Here is a 16,378-nt window from a genome sequence, read left to right as displayed (position 1 = left end):
TCATAACAGAACTTGGAATTGATGATTTAGGGACATATGAATTATCCACCTTGAACATCTTGTGTATTTTTTAAAATTCTCTAGAAAGGCCACATCTTTTTTCATTTCCTATTGTGTGTATCTCTAATATTATTGCTGAAGCCGCATTAAGTAAAACACTGAAAAGTTTGAACACAGATAAAGAAGGAAACCCCTCTATTTTTAGGGTCACTGTGTTGTGATGTGCACATAGTAGGTGTATTTTGGAACACTCTTGTACTCTCTCATTGTCTCCTGCATCTTGGAGTGAAATCTCTACTCTGCACCAGATCAACACAGGCTTGGAACTCAATAACTCAGTCACAAACAAAGAAAGAAAACAACTCTTATTTAAAGCATATGGTAGCTAGAACATTGCTTCTCAAACTTTAACATGCATGTGAATCACTCAGGGGTCTTGTTAAAATGCAGGTTATGATTTACTGCCTTGCTTTACCTCTTTTCTTGCCTGTGTTTGCATTCCTCTTTATAAAGTGTTAGCGCTTTAATCTTTGTCCAGGCTCTGCTTTCTAGAAGTCCTGGACTAAGATCCTTTTCATTTTTCTAAAATCTCCTCCCTTCAGTTTCTGATTTTATGTGGTCTGCTACTAGAACTTGTGGCCCATGGTCTGGTTCTAACTTATGGACTCAGTACTCACCCCCATTTTAGACTTCTCTCTGGACCTAGACCTTCAGTTCTGGGGTATCTCCACAGCTAACCCATCCAAGCCTATCCCCACCTGGCCCTCTCTGTGGTGAAAGTAAGGTAGGTGGAAAGATCCTTGCATGAGGTAGCAGAACTTTGCTAGTCAAAGTGTCAGCTGTGGACCACCAGCATTGGCATCACCTGGGAGCTTGTTAAAATGTAGACCCCAGCCTGCCGAATCAGAATCTACAGTTTAACAAGATCCTCAGGTGATTTGTGTGCTCATTAAAGTTGAGAATCCCCAACTTGGGGTGCTTTAAGCAGAAATAACTGAGAATCCAATCCAAACTAGCTTACATAATAAAGGAAATTTGTTGGCTCGTGTAATTAAAAAGTCTGCTGATAGAATGAGTTTCAAGTGTGATCTTATCCAAAGGTTCTTAAGTTATCAGGAATCTGGAATTAACTTTTTGCTTATCTGGGTTTTTTCCCCCAAGCCTACTCCTTTAACATTATTTCATTTTATGTTAATAAGAACAATACAAAAATATAGGGCAATGTGTCCTAATGTGTTCAAAACCTATTATGATCGGAGCACTCTTTGGTGGAAGTTACCAAAATTCTGAAATGATAGGCCTTTAAAATTGAGAGCCTTGGCCTCAAGTAAAATAAAAGTCTGACTCAATTTTGTTTAAACAGTAGGGAAGTTTGTTATCTCTAATATCAAAAAGGCCAGAGGTAGGGCTGGCTTCAAGAATGACAGGCCAAGGCCCCCTTTCTCTGCAGTTCTCTGGGCTCTGCCCACTTCCATCTGTTGACTCCCTCTTCAGACTGGTAGCAGGATTGGTGAAGTTCCAGGAATCATATCCAGCCCTTGAAATATATAAAGGCTGAAAAGGACCTTCTTTTCCCATGTCTCCTTTTTTTAGGAATAGAGAAATCTTTCCCAGAAATACCATACTAGAGGTTTCCTTGCAACCCATTGTCCAGAATTGGATTTCATGCCATGGTAGAGGCCTCTAGCATCGGTTCTCCCCACTTTCTTTAGTAATATTATCCCAATTTTTATCTGGGCATATGACTAGTCATTTAAAAGACTCCTTGTAAATTATTTCCTTGTAAGTTTAAGTAAAAATGTTATGTAGAACCTGTGGGAAGTATTCTTAAAAGGAAGGCAGCATCCTCTTTTATCTCCCTTCTTCCATTTTGACTTTTGTAATGCAGACAAGATGGTTGAAGCTTTCACAGTCACCTTAGACCATGAGGACAAGGATATACTCAAAGAGCTGATAGAAGAAAAAGCTGGAAGAAGCCTGGATTCCTGATTTCAGAGACCTGCCCTTACAAGCACTGGACTACCTACCTCCAGATAGGTGAGAAAATAAAACCTGTGTGTTCAATTCATTGTTAATTTGGGTTTTCAATAACTTCTGGTGAACCTAATCCTGACCGATGCACATGCCCACTCCCAATCAGTCACTGGCAAGAGGAACTGTTAACACCTGACTGGGGGCAAATGGATGGGGGCTGTCATAATGATCACCACCTTAGATATTTACTTAAAAACATATTAAATATATCTGCTAGAAATAGATTACTGTAGGGAAGCAGCATTCTTAATACCTACATAAGAAGTCACCTCATTGTAAGTGCTTTAGCATCTTAGTTACAAAACTTCAATTATTATTTCCTAGAAAGTTCAGAGGAACCTTACTCATGCACTATTTAGATTCTAATGGGTTTTTTGGTAACCTCTATTAATTTTAAGGAAAACATTCTCAGCTGTGCATTCAAAGGATTAGCCTCCAAAATGCAAGGTTTGGTTTTTAGTTGATTCACTTCTACTTAATTTCAACCACATGAGTTTATTAATAAAAATGGTCTTTTAGCATATTTATTGCTCCACTGAATGCCAATTTCAAACCTAGTATTGATTTCGTTAGTCCTTAGATTCCTTGCAGTTTTAGAATTTTGGACTAGATTTGTTAAATAGGCCATTTTCTAACTCCTTCAGAATCAACTTGTATAGTTTCCCACTTCCAGACGTTCTTTCTTGGTTAGGAGAACCGAGTGGAACTTTTCATTTTAACATCTCTATAAGATAAACTATTTTCATTTACAAATGATTCATTCAACCCACATTTCCAATTCCTTTAGTTTCCTTCAACTCTAAAACTCAAGATGAAATCACAAAGAACCTAGACCATTTTGAGGAAACCATGTGATTCAAGTTCTGTGATTTCTCACTGTGGTCCCAGAATTCTACTCCAGTCGGGGTGTGGTATTTGGATAACTCGGAATCCTCAGGCTGTAAGGTAATTTGAGCCTTCTAAGTCAGCTCACTGGACATAATCAACACAAACACCAATAGCAGGAGACTTGTGTTCTGATCCCAACATCGTGGTTAACTAGCTTTGCTACTTTAGACCAGACATTCATTTCACCATTTTGAGCCTGTGTCCTCGTCTCTAAGATAAAGGTCTTGATTATAAAATCTTTAGGTCTCCAACTCTATGCTATGCTATGATTTTAAGGAAGATGATGGTTAATTCTTAAAATCCCCAAGAAATAGAAATATTTCTATTCTATTCAAAAGCCAGTTCCAGTGCTTAACGATTCTGAGGCAGCTTTCTTTTCTTTTCCCTTTTTTTTTAGGCAAATATTTAAAGAGTACAATGTGATGATTTGATATAAATATACATGGTGAAATGATTACCACGGTCAAGTTAACACATCCATCAATGAAGCAGCTTTTTAACTAAAGAAGATAGGACAGTTTCCAGTTCTGCCTTCTTTAGAGTTCAAGAATAATCCATCAGCATTCTTTTTCTGTTAATCTTTCACAAATTGTAAACCAGTAAGTCACCATTCACTAGTCTTTTCCTTAGTGAATTATCTCCAAAGCTCAGCCATTCATATACTACCTTCATGGCTTTGGCCATGTCTTTCTGGTATCTTAGTTATTATTTCTCACCTTCTCTATGTTCTTTTTTACTTAAATTTATTTTGAAGGGAATTTTTATATAATTACTGCTTGATGAAGACTATAAAATCAGTCTCGCTTGGTCGAAATAGAGGTTAACTGAGAAAAAAATCAACAGAAACTTACTTAATTTTTAAAATAGGAAAGTGAAGACATTTCTGTATGACAAAGGCAACCAGCTCCATTTGGTATGAAACATTCGTTGTAGTATCTCCCCATTATTTCAGTGGCCACCCTTCTTTGCACTAGCAATATCAGCAGCCTCAGTAAGCATTTCTGTTAAAGCTTCATGCACTTTACAGGTAGGATGATTTTCCTACGAATATGGTGGTGAGTAGTGGAGAGCTATCCGAAATCATCCACCACCGCAGCTGGAGAAACGTGTCTGTAGGGCGAAATCAAGAGTTTCTTTTACCTTTATTTAGAGAAGTTTTCAAATCTTAGCAAGCCTAAGAATCACCTGAGGCTCAGGCTGAAATGCACATTTCTGTGCCTTGCCCAGGTCTAGACTAGAGCCTAGGAGTCTGCATTGTAAAACAGAGGGTAGTTTTCAGACCGTCACTTTGAGAAACATGTGACAAAGCAGCCCTTAGTCCATACTGTATTGACTCACTCTTCAGTAACAGTGGAGCACCTTCTGGCTGCTCTGTTAGCCGCTGCAGAGGGGTGTGCAAGACTCAAGATTCAATTCACGGCTCCATGCAGTATTTGATTGTCAAATGAGGTGTACTAGCAACATCTCTCTAGAAGTTCAGGGTTAGGAAGGTCGCTAGGGGCTGAAGCTGTGAGAAAGCTTTGTGGATCCAGATTGGAAGGGTCTGGTGATTTTTTTCGGAGGCAAGTGGGTGGAATCAGAGGGTTCTGGAATCAGGCCAACCTGGAGCCGAATGTCTAGGTGAAAAGGCTGGAAGGGTCAGGTAAAGTATAGGCACTTTATCCTGCAGTCAGCTGTTACTCAAAGTCTTCTGCACGGGGCCATGAGGACAGCTTTGTTTTAGGGAGAGTAATAACTTGGCATTGACGTTCAGGATGGATTGGATCTGCAGTGCCAAAGGTACAGCAAGCAATACTGACGGTACACTCTCTAATGAAAAGAAACCTGAGTGGCAAGATTAAGAAAACACTGGACTTATTTATAGGTATGGGGATGAGACGGTGCCCCACACCACAGGTGCTCCTGGAAGGAGAACACTTTTAAAAGACTAAGTGCAGAGGAAATCTTCAACAATTCAGCTTCGGAATTGGGCGATTGGGATTGACATGTATACAGTGATGTGTATAAAATTGATGACTGATTAAAAACAAACAAAAAAACCCCAAAAAAACAATTCAGCTTCGTTGCAGCCAGTGTAGGGAGCCCCGTAAATAGGCAGAAGACCTGTTTGTGTTGAGCTGATTGACCCTTTCCAGTGTCTCCGAATCTCTGTTAAAATAGAATCATCTCACATACACCTCGCTGCTACTTTCTACTTAAGTACTACTAATAAAATACCACCACCCTGAAATTGGGTTGAATAGGCCCAAGCCACCGCCTGCTTCTGCCCCGGTGATGACCTTGAACCTTCTCAGGTGACCCAGCTAGTAATACCTCTCTCTAGCCAACTGGTTTCTAAACTTTGCTGCACAGTGGACTCACCTGGGGATTAACAAACAAACAAAAAAACCCAAAACGCCTATCGCCCACATGTCATATGCAGCATAGTTTGGAAACCATGGGTCCAGCAACATCTCCACGCCTCTTTAAAAAACAAATCCTCCCTCCCTCTCTTTCCTCCGCCGCGAGGGTGCAAGCCGAGGGTTCGCGGCCGGGCTGGGTCTGCTCCCCCGCGCCCTCGTCGCCCCCCCTCCCCCATCCCCCCGCCGGCCCACCGTGCGCAGCTCGAGGCTCACGTGCGCGGCGCGGGCCGGGCCGGGAGGAGGCGGTGCTGGGGCTTCTCCCGCTCGGCCGCGGCGGAACCGAAAGCGGCGGGCGGGGTAGAGGAAGGAGGGGCGGGCGCGGGGCGCGGTGGTGCGCGGAGGGCCGGGAATGCCCGCGGCGCAGGGCCCCAGAGCTGCCCGGTGGCCGCGTCCGGGCAATGGCCCTCCGTCTGGTCTCCGACTTCGATCTCGGGAAGGACGTGCTCCCGTGGCTGCGGGCACAGCGGGCGGCGTTAGTGGCCGCTGGGGCCGGAGGCGGCGGCCCAGGTGCTGTAGGCGTGCGTCGGGGCGGGGTGGGGGGTGGATGGAGGGGGCAGGCAGGGGCAGCGGAGGCGGGGGAGTCGGAGTCATTCATACCTAGGTGGTTCCTGGGCTGGGCCGGGGTGGTTGGTGGGTACCGGCCAGACGCGCAGCCTGTGCCCCCTGCCAACCTGTGAAGGTTGGTGCTGAAGGGGTGACCTTCCCCTCTTTGGAGTCTGGGCTTTGCCACCCTCACCCGGGGCCACTGGGTGAAGGGCGGAGGGACAGCCCCCGGGGCAAGGTGGGCAAGGTCTCGGTGGCGGAGTTGCACTGCCTGTTTTTTTTTTTAACATCTTTATTGGGGTATAATTGCTTTACAATGGTGTGTTAGTTTCTGCCGTATAACAGTGAATCAGCTCTACGTGTACATATATACCGATATCCCCTCCCACCCTCCCTAGCCCATCCCTCTAGGTGGGCACTGCTTCTTCTAGCGAGTCCTCCAGCTTCTGGCTTAAGGGTTGCCCACAGTAAGTCACCTTCAGTAGGAAGGCTGGGACACTAGTGGTACCCTCGGCATCATCTCATCAGAGCAGGGCGTGGAGGAGCAGCTGCCCAGACTGCGCAACTCCTCCGGCACAAGGCTGCAGGGAGTGGGAGAGGATGGTTCTCTATGCTTTATTCATATCTCACCTGCCTAAAAAGATTCATCACCCGGGTAGGGTTTCTACCAAGACTCGAGGCTCCTGGAAGTTCTCGCGTTATGAGAAAGACAAGATGAATCATGGCCACCAGGAAAACCACCGTATAAATACTTAACAGGTGCACAGTTTGTCCCCACGTTTGTGAGACGTGTTTCTGGGTGAACAGTATCCGTGATTTAGGGGACATGCCACTTCGGATGTGAAGTGCAAGAGGGTAGGGGTCTGCTTTCAGGCTGTGAGCAATGAACTGAGAGCCCACTGTTTTCCAAAGCATCAAGCCCGTCACCACCAACCCAGAGACCACCTGTGCCGGCCAGCAAGAGGCGTGAGACCAAGTGATCCTCGGGTGTCCTGCCCAACTTCCTCAGGGTGAATTGGAATACATTCTGGGCAGTTGAGGCTTTGGTTTTCATCTGTCTCAAAAATCCTTTGTTTTGATTTTGATAAGGGAGTGGAAAGTGACTTTCGAGCCTTTCCAGCATTGATCAATCAAAACTTTAAAGAAGGGGAACTCTGTGATTTCCCAGGTTGTTTTTTAAGAAGAAACGTTTGCTGTAAATAATGTTGCATCTTCAGGGCTTAGGTTCAGGTTCAAAGAAATGATACCCTGGATCCCAATTGTGCACAGGAGCTAGCCACTTCTGTGTGTTTACCTCTTTTTTTCCCCCCTCTGGTTTTCCTTAAACACTTAGACTTGCTGGAGGGCATTTTTTGGAGAGGTCTATCAAATTACCCGTATCTACAACTCCTTTCCCCTTATTGCTGGAGAAAGTTTTCTATCCTATGGCTTTAGCAGAATATTTGTAGGGTTCCTTGTCTTGGCATGTTGGTTGTTGGTTCCAAATAGGGAGTCATGTTTGTCTAGCTCAAGGCTCCAGTTTGACTAGTGAGTTTGACAAACGACTAGTGTCATTATTAGTAAAGCTTCACTTTTGGGGGAAATTTTTTAGAAGTCTCCTAAATGTCTAAAGAGCTTTTGAAGATTTATGCTTTCCACCACAAAGTGGTCCTTCCTCTGGACCTCCACCTTATATAGCTAAGTGGCAGGTGTCTGAAAATGAGAAGTTAGATGAAGTGTGAAATGCCACAGCCTTATGTTTCAGTAATGTGTGTTGTGATTGAAAAGCTGTGTGTGAGCCAGTTAGATTTTGGCTTCCTTGTGTCTTTCACTCATCTGTGAAGACATATAAACTTGTGTGTTGACATTTCTCCGAACAGCAGATACCCCTGGGTCCTCAGAAACTAAACTTCCTAGAAATACCAGATTTTTCTGATATTGGTAGTATTTTGCTCTTGCAGAGCACCTTGGCAAGATATTAGCCCTATTATACTAAAAGAAATTGTTATTTCTGAAAATCACCAGTGGGTGGTAGCTCAAAAAAACCACAAGTTAATTATTCTGCTGCTGTAATTTGTAGCACTGGCAGGGGAATGTGGGATTCTATTTTATTTCTAGCACAGCTATTACTCCACACATTTGTGCAAATTATTTTCCTTTCAAAGTCTCGGCTTTTCAAATGTAAATTATGAATAATTATACCATTGTAAAGTCTCCTCTCTGCACACTTGCTCTCCAAATTTGAAGCTTTAATATTTTTCCATCAACAAATACAATTGAAGATTTCTTAGTGGTGTTAAGTAGTACTCCTGATGTATGACATATTTCTGGCAAAATAGCCACAGAGCTGGGCTAAGTCAGCCAGGACAGAAATTCAGTGCATATATGATAGCATTTTAGTCAAAAAGGGGTTAAGAAGTAAGGAGACCAGATTTGGTTACTGCATGTGTTTCTTGTTCTAGGTTGAACTTTGGGAAAATTATTTCTCCTGAAATAAAGGAAGAAAATATTTGTTCTTTAAAAAATTAAAACAGTAATAAAAGAATATTTTAAAAGAATATTTTTAACACATCTAAGCTATAAATAATAAAGCTATAAAAAAATAATATTATTATTAAAATAATAAAGCTATAAATAATAAAAAAAAGCAACACTGTGTACTCACCTTAAAAATAGAACAATATCAAGACTTGTGTAGGCTCTTTGTCTCCCTATTTGATCCTGTCTCTCTCTGTATCCCTCATCTGTAAGTTGTTACCTATAACCGTTTAAACGTTTATATTTTAACATTTCTTTGATCCTATTGTAGTTTTAACCCATATGTATGTCTCCCTCAGCAAAATATCATTTCATTTTTCTTGTTTGTGAACTTTAAGTAACTGAAAGAATGCTATATGTATTCTTTTCATTTTTTTTCTTCTCAGTAGTGTAAGATTTATCCATGTTGACTGCTGTAGGTCGTTAATTTTCACTGCTGTGTAGTATTCCATCTGTGTGACTATACAACACTATGGTGGACATGGAGATGCAGTGTTTAGATCTTCCTATCAAGAAAGGGCTTGTCCCAGGTGCTGTAAGTGTGGGCAGCAGATAGCTCTCAGCTGTCAGCCCCTTCAGGGATGGCCTCAGCAGAGGGTTGCGTCACCCAACTTTATGCCCCTTTAGTTTAGGTATGGCCTTCTTTAATGAGAGGGTGAGGTGGGGTATAAAGGCCTGGGCATTTTGACTCACGTGGGACAACTCTGACAATTCATTTCAGTTCTAGAGCTTCCCCGATGGAGGACCCCAAGGTCACCTGAGGCCACTGGGCCTTCATTATAACTTGACTTCTTCCCCAGCCTGGTCCTGCTTCCTTCTCCTTCCTGCTACAGGTGTTAATCCCACTTTAGTAAGCACTCCCTAGTAAATACCCTGCATACTAAACTGTCTCAGGATGTTTCCTAGGGAACCCAACTTATCTTTTTCCCAACAGTGACATTTGGGAGGTTTCTGGGGTTTGTTGTTACAGTCTATGCTTTTACTAACCTGGAGCACACTTTACATGTTTCTCTAGGATGGATGTCTGACAGTAGAGTTGCTGAGTCACAGGCTATGCATGTCTTCACTTTTCCTGGGTAGTGCCAAATTGTTTTCTAAAGTACTTGTACTTACTAACTACCCCATTTGTGGTATAGAAATGTTTTTGGTACTCTGTATCTTCACAAGCTCTTGATTTTTCCAGATTTTAAATTTCTTGTCAAACTGGTGGGTCTAAACATTACTTCATTGTGGTTTGAGGTTGAACATCTCTATATACTTACTGGCTATTTGAGTTTCCCCGTCTATGGGATGTTGGTTCATCCTTTTGTCCATTTGTCTATTGTGGGTTTTTTTTTATATTGATTTTAAGGCATTCTTCATTGTGGATTCTAGTCCTTTGTTCATCATATATGTTGCAGATATCTTCCCTCAATCTCTTGGTTTTTTCAGTTTGTGATTACCCTTGATAAACAAGAGTTCTTGATTATAATGTAGTCTAATTTATGAGTCCTTTCCTTTATGGTTTGTGCTTTTTGGATATTTTAAAGAAATTTAGAAGCCATGAAGACATTTTTATATCAACTTCTAAAAGCTTTAAAGCTTTTTTCTTTGAATTTTATCTTTTTAATCCATCTGGAATTTATTTTTGTAATATGTAGGAATCAAATAGGGGGACACCAGAACCTTCAAAAGTAGTCCTGATATTTGCTATTTTTAAGCTGGGTGGTGGTTACATGATTTTGTTCTGTTATTATTTATAGCTTACAGGTGTTAAAATGTTCTTTTGTAAATTGCATTGTTTTTCTGTGTTAATAGCTAGTAGTTCTGGTGTCACTAACCAAATAGCCCTACCTTTTCTCACTGACAGCAAAACCACTTCCTTCACACATCGAGTTTCCATATGTGTGTGAGTCTCCTTTTCTGGGCTTTTAATTTTGTTCCATTGGCCAATGTTAGATGAAGACATCTTAGTAACTATCTTTCTGTTAAGTCTTGATAACTGGTAGAGTAAGTCTTCTCACATCAGTCGTCTTCAGGATCATCTTGGCTATTCTATGCTCCTTGTTCTTACATATATATTTTGGAATCAGCCAGTTAGATTTCACCAAAAAGTCTGTTGGATTTTTGATTTGAGTTGCATTGAATCTATAGATCAGCTTGTGGAGAGTTGGTGTCTTTACAATATTAAATCTTCCCAACTATGAACAAAGTATAGCTTGTTGTTTATTTAGAGCCCCTTTATGATTCTTAACAAGTCTTAGAATTTTCTCCATGAAGGTTTTTGCCACATTTATTCCTGGGTTGTTATTATTTTTTGTTGCTCTCATAAATAGCACATTTAAAAACATTATAGGTTCTAACTATTACTGGTATGTAGCAATATAATAGATTTTATATATTAATTTTTCTATCTAATGCTTAATCCCCTCTTGGGATGTATCATATCTTCAGGAAACTAAGAAAAATTCTCCGGTGTATAAATTTTCTAAGGTTTAAATGTCACGTATATTTAAGACCAGAAATAATGTAGGTTTTCTTGCCTATATCTCCTTGTCTGCTTCAATTAGTATTAGATTTACGAATTTATTAGAATTTATTAATGTTCCAGATTGATTAATCTTTCAAATATTGTAGTTATTCATTATTTCCAGGGAAGTGATATATTTTACCAGTTAACTGACTCAAGAGTAATGCTTTTATTGTTGCCTCCTAGATACCCCCAGACAGATTTGGGGGCCAGAGGATTGGCTTAGTCACATTGTTTTTGTTTATTGTTTCACTCTTCTCTTGCCACTGTCCTTCCTTTTCACTTTTCCTTCCCCTACCTTCCTAGTCTCCTTTTCTAATTCTCTTCTCTCTTTATTGCTTAACTAATCACCCCATCCTTGATTTTTCTCATTTTATTCAGAATATGAAATATAAATCATATAATAATGTTTACTTCATATGTTTAGAAATTATAATATCTGGTCCTGTTGAGCAGGAGGATTTATGTGAATTATTTACAGAATAGAAATGTCATAGGATAATTATATCTTAGCACTCCTTGATCTCTGTTTTAGGAACTAGTTCAAATTTTTGTATAAGGCTGTGAGACTCCCCCCACCCCCGTAGTCATTGGAAAGAAAAGGAATACTTTTATTTGATTTTTGTCTCATAGCAGTTGGAAACCAAATTTACATATTTGACAGACATCTTCTTTTAAAGTGAAATCACTCGTGTTTGGCAAAGAATACATTGAAGTGGACGAGACTTATCTGGCAAACGAGCTTTTTTTTTTTTTTTTACAAATTTACCCTAAAGTTTATTTGAAAAGATAAAAGGATGAGAATAGCCATGAAAGAAGAGTAATCACAGAGGACTTGACCACCAAATATTAAAAGCATTATAAAGCTGTAATCAAAGCAACATGGCATTGACTTAATAATATGTAGACAGGTCAATGGAACAGGAATAGGTAGTTCAGAAATATACATAGGGGTTTACTACATTATAAGTGTGGCATTTCAGAAAAAACAGATAATTCAATAAATGGCATTTGAACAACTGGGTAACCATTTGTAAACAAAGTATAATGACAAATGTTATACTGTATACGTATGAGTTTAAATACATAAATTTTAGTTGGATCAAATATATAATTAAAAAAATAAAAACACAAAAATTGTAGAAAAATATATACCAAACATTTATATAATCTCAGGGTAGGAAAGACAATTCTGTGCATGACATCAAAGATAGAAACTATAAATGAAAATATGTGGTTTTTTTTGAATTTTATTTATTTATTTTTAATACAGCAGTTTCTTATTAGTTATCTATTTTATACATATTAGTGTATATATGTCAATCCCAATCTCCCAGTTCATCCCACCACCAGCTCCCCACCACCACTGCTGCTTTCCCCCCTTGGTGTCCATACGTTTGTTCTCTACATCTGTGTCTCTATTTCTGCCTTGTGAACTGGTTCATCTGTACCATTTTTCTAGATTCCACATATATGCGTTAATATATATTTGTTTTTTTCTCTCTGACTTACTTCACTCTCTATGACAGCCTCTAGGTCCATCCATATCTCTACAAATGACCCAATTTTGCTCCTTTTTATGGCTGAGTAATAGTCCATTGTATATATATACCACATCTTCTTTATCCATTCATCTGTCAGTGGGCATTTAGGTTGCTTCCATGACCTGGCTATTTTAAATAGTGCTTCAGTGGACACTGGGGTGGCAAACCAGCTTTAATTTTACATGAGCTGTGACTCACCAACACCTTTAATATCTAGGTACTCTCCGTTTTTTAGTAGGTTTACTTATGCAAGTATTTATCAGAATGCTACATTTTTCCTTCATGAACTCTGATTTCACTGAACTGTAAAATTAAACCACATTTCCTCATTTGAAGTTGCTAAACTTCCTCCTCTGGACTTTCCAGTGTTGAACTAGTGGAAGAAGAGTCAGAATGAATAAGCAAAGAGGTTATTGAATAAGTCTTTTAAAAGGGTGTGTCTAAAACATGAGCAACTAATCCGGAGAGGAAGGGCTGATGGGTTTATAGTGTGTGGTTGAGACACTGGTCTCTGGCTTACCAACATTGCTAAATTTATCAAATGCAAATATCCTTCAGATGAGAACCACGTACTTAACTGCAGGATTATTTAAGTCTGCAATTCTTACTCCCTAACAGACCCATGAAGGCATTATTTTTATTATTTCTTTCTACTCTGGTTACATTATAAGCAGGTCCTAGTTATGCTATCTAATGAATATTGTTTAATGTATATTATTTATAAATATGTAGTTCAGTGGTTCCCAGCCCTGGCTGCACATTAGAATAACAAGGGAAACTTAAAAATGCACACACCAGAGAGTAGGCCCCTCACCAGCTCAAAAAAATTAGGATATTTGGGGCAGGGCTTGGGCATCCATGTTCTTTTAAAATCTCCCCTGATGATTCTAACACAACCAGCATTGAGAACCATTGATTTAATGGAATAAGCATATATCATGTGTTGTAATCTGCACTTGTTGGAGAATTTTTTTCTCTTAAAATTTTAGTGATTTGGAAATAGATGTGCTTTTGCAAGGAAATTGGATTTTCTTAGCAAGAGTCTTGTAAAGAAGTTTCTTATCTTAGTTGAAACCTTTTAAGTGTACTTTTGAGAAGGTCTCTTCCAGCATCCTTATAATCTTGAAAGAAAAAAAAAAACTTCTCAAAATATTGACACATTGCATTCCAGGAGTTTTGAGTCATGTGCAGGATGAAAAGAAACTCACTGAAATTCTCTTTAGATGCCTGCAAAATCTACCTTAAAGGATTTTTCAGTAATTATCCGTTTTCCCATTGTGAGTATGATACAGGAAACTTAGTTCATTCTGTTTACCTTTTCCTAGGCTTGAAATTAGTCTGTGCCACTTTTTCAATATATGATATTGGCCAAATATCTTAACTTCATTGAAACTCAGTTGTTTTACCCATACAATGGGCCTGTAGTACCTTACACTGTGTGATTGAGATAGCAGTGAGAACTCTGTAAATTATGAAGTGCTGTTCAGCAGTAAGCTAATTGAATCATACTATTATCCTAAGAGACCAAGTGATTATTCTTATTTTTTTAATCATTGAGAATGATGTGTCTGATACCTCAATATACATTGAAAGCTGTATATACCCATGTATAAGCAACACTTGCCCCTCTCTTTGCCCTGCCCTCTGAAGAGCCAGGCAGCTTCTTCTTGTGAGGAGTTGGCAAGAGAGATCTCAGGATGATTCCTAAGTTCTCAGTGAACCATCTCTAAATGTTTTCCACTCCCAGCTCCAGTGCAGGGGTTGAGCTCACCAATTATCCTGATTTTGTGTCTTGATTTTTCCTTTTTAATCAGGAATACAAACTGAAATTTGCTCTGATTTATAGGATATTTTGCATATGTTTTGTCTGAATATTGGAATTTGTCATAATCAACATAATATTTTAACATCTAATAACACTATTCTTGTGTGGGGAAAATGAGTCAAGTTTAAACAATTTAATTTTGAAGAAATTGGGGAAATATACTTTTCTTCCCAATTAGTGATGATAATTATCAATGCTGTTTCTAACCAGTGTTTAAATCCTTTAACTGTAGAAATCGGAGGAATATCCTAAAATTTTAGAAGAAAAATGATGGTCAGTTAACTTACAAGTTAAATGTTTTATGTAAAAAATCTTTATATGCTTTATCAAATTTGGCCTTCATACTGAAAAGTACATAAATCACAAGTGCACAACTCAGTTAATTTTCACAAAGTGAGGCACACCCATGGAACTAGCACTCAGAGCCGGAAGGAGAAAATTAATAGAACCCCAAAGGTCCCCTTCATACTCCTTTCCAGCAATCACTCATCTAGCACAATAGATTCTTTTTGCCAGGTTTTGAAACTTGTGTGTAAATTAAATCATACAGTTTGTACCTTTTTTGGGAGGGGTGAGTATGTGGGCTTCTTGTACTCATTTATGGTGTATGTTATAGCAAGTTAATTCATTTTTATTGTTGTATAATATTCCATTGTTTGAATATACCACAATTTATTCATTCTTTGCTTGATGGGTATTTTGGGTTTCCAGTTTTGACTATTATGAACCATAGTGCTATATTTATTTATTTTTGGCTGCTTTGGGTCTTTGTTGCCATGCGCAGGCTTCCTCTAGTTGCAGCGAGCGGGGACTACTCTTTGTTGCGGTGTGTGGGCTTCTCACTGCAGTGGCTTCTCTTGTTGTGGAGCACATGCTCTAGGCATGCGGGCTTCTGTAGTTGTGGCACGCGGGCTCAGTAGTTTTGGCTCACGGGCTCTAGAACGCAGGCTCAGTAGTTGTGGCGCATGGGCATAGTTGCCCTGTGGCATGTGGGATCTTCCCAGACCAGGGCTTGAACCTGTGTCCCCTACATTGGCAGACGGATTCTTAACCACTGTGCCACCAGGGAAGTCTCTGAACCATACTGCTGTAGATGTCATATGTGTTATTTGCCCCAATATGTGTATACTTCTTATGAGATATATGTACAAGGGCAATTTTTGAGCCATATATATTCAGCTTCAGTAGATTCTGCCGGTTTTTTCCAGTGTGTACACTTTCATTAGCAAGGCTCCCTTGAGGTACTTCCTAATCACTGCTCCTTTCCTCTTCCCTAAAGGTCATTACTAGTCTGATCTCTAATAAAATAGATTAGCTTTGCTTGTTTTTAAACTCTATGTAATGGAATGATCAGTATTCTTTTGTATTTGGCTTTTCACTAATATTGTATTTGTTAGATATGTTTTTAAACGTCTTCTGCTAAGTATTAACTTGCTATTATTATTGTTTCAGGTGTTTTAGAAAACAATTATGAGAGCTTACGTGTACTAAATGTTGAAAGAAATGGAAATATTATTTATACCTATAAGGTATGCCTATATTCTTTTTTTAAATTGTGGTAAAATACACATAACATAAAATTTACCATTTTAACCATTTCTTTTTTTTACAGAGTTTTATGCTGTATCTTATTGAGGGGTAGTGAATAAGACCTGTTGGCATTGAACCTTTAACATATGACTTTTTTTATTTTGTGAGATTGAATAGGGTAATTGAAATTCAGTCTTATGAAATGTTTTCTCTTTTTTAAATAAAAAACTACACAGTGTCTGACACAGCGCTCAAATGTTTTGAATAGATGAACAGTTTCATTTTCTAGAGGAAAAATGCCAAATAAAAGATGTTTAAACCTAATTAATGTTAAATTTTTATCTTTGAGAAAATATTAAATATTATTACTGTACATCATCTTTTCAAACTTATATATGCTCAGACTTTTGAGGTATTATTATTTGACAGTGTGTTTTCAATATTAATTGTTCTAAGGAAAGAAAATTTAACTTTACAGATAACTTTACCGTAGTAGTGAAACGTGGAAGAATAATAACAGTGGTCAGTTTGCTTTGCACAGTTGTATTACTGTACTTTTTTTTCTTTTTGCTTAAAAAAAAGTTAT

General features: G+C 39.1%; 1 protein-coding gene across 1 annotated transcript in view; it reads left to right on the top strand.

Annotated features, from left to right (window-relative positions):
- The first annotated feature begins 5,668 nt into the window (after positions 1 to 5,668).
- GSAP (gamma-secretase activating protein) overlaps positions 5,669 to 16,378 on the top strand; it is an 88,688-nt gene continuing 77,978 nt past the window's right edge. Inside the window, exons 1-2 of the mRNA XM_068549926.1 lie at positions 5,669 to 5,831; positions 15,715 to 15,791. Of these exons, the coding sequence (XP_068406027.1) occupies positions 5,723 to 5,831; positions 15,715 to 15,791 (186 nt within the window). The 5' untranslated portion in view covers positions 5,669 to 5,722. The remainder of the gene's footprint in view (positions 5,832 to 15,714; positions 15,792 to 16,378) is intronic.

The sequence above is a fragment of the Eschrichtius robustus genome, chromosome 8, assembly GCF_028021215.1.
Source record: "Eschrichtius robustus isolate mEscRob2 chromosome 8, mEscRob2.pri, whole genome shotgun sequence".
Classification (NCBI taxonomy): Eukaryota; Metazoa; Chordata; class Mammalia; order Artiodactyla; family Eschrichtiidae; genus Eschrichtius; species Eschrichtius robustus.
Note: the sequence above shows the minus strand (reverse complement) of the source record. Positions and strands in the feature narration are given on the sequence as shown.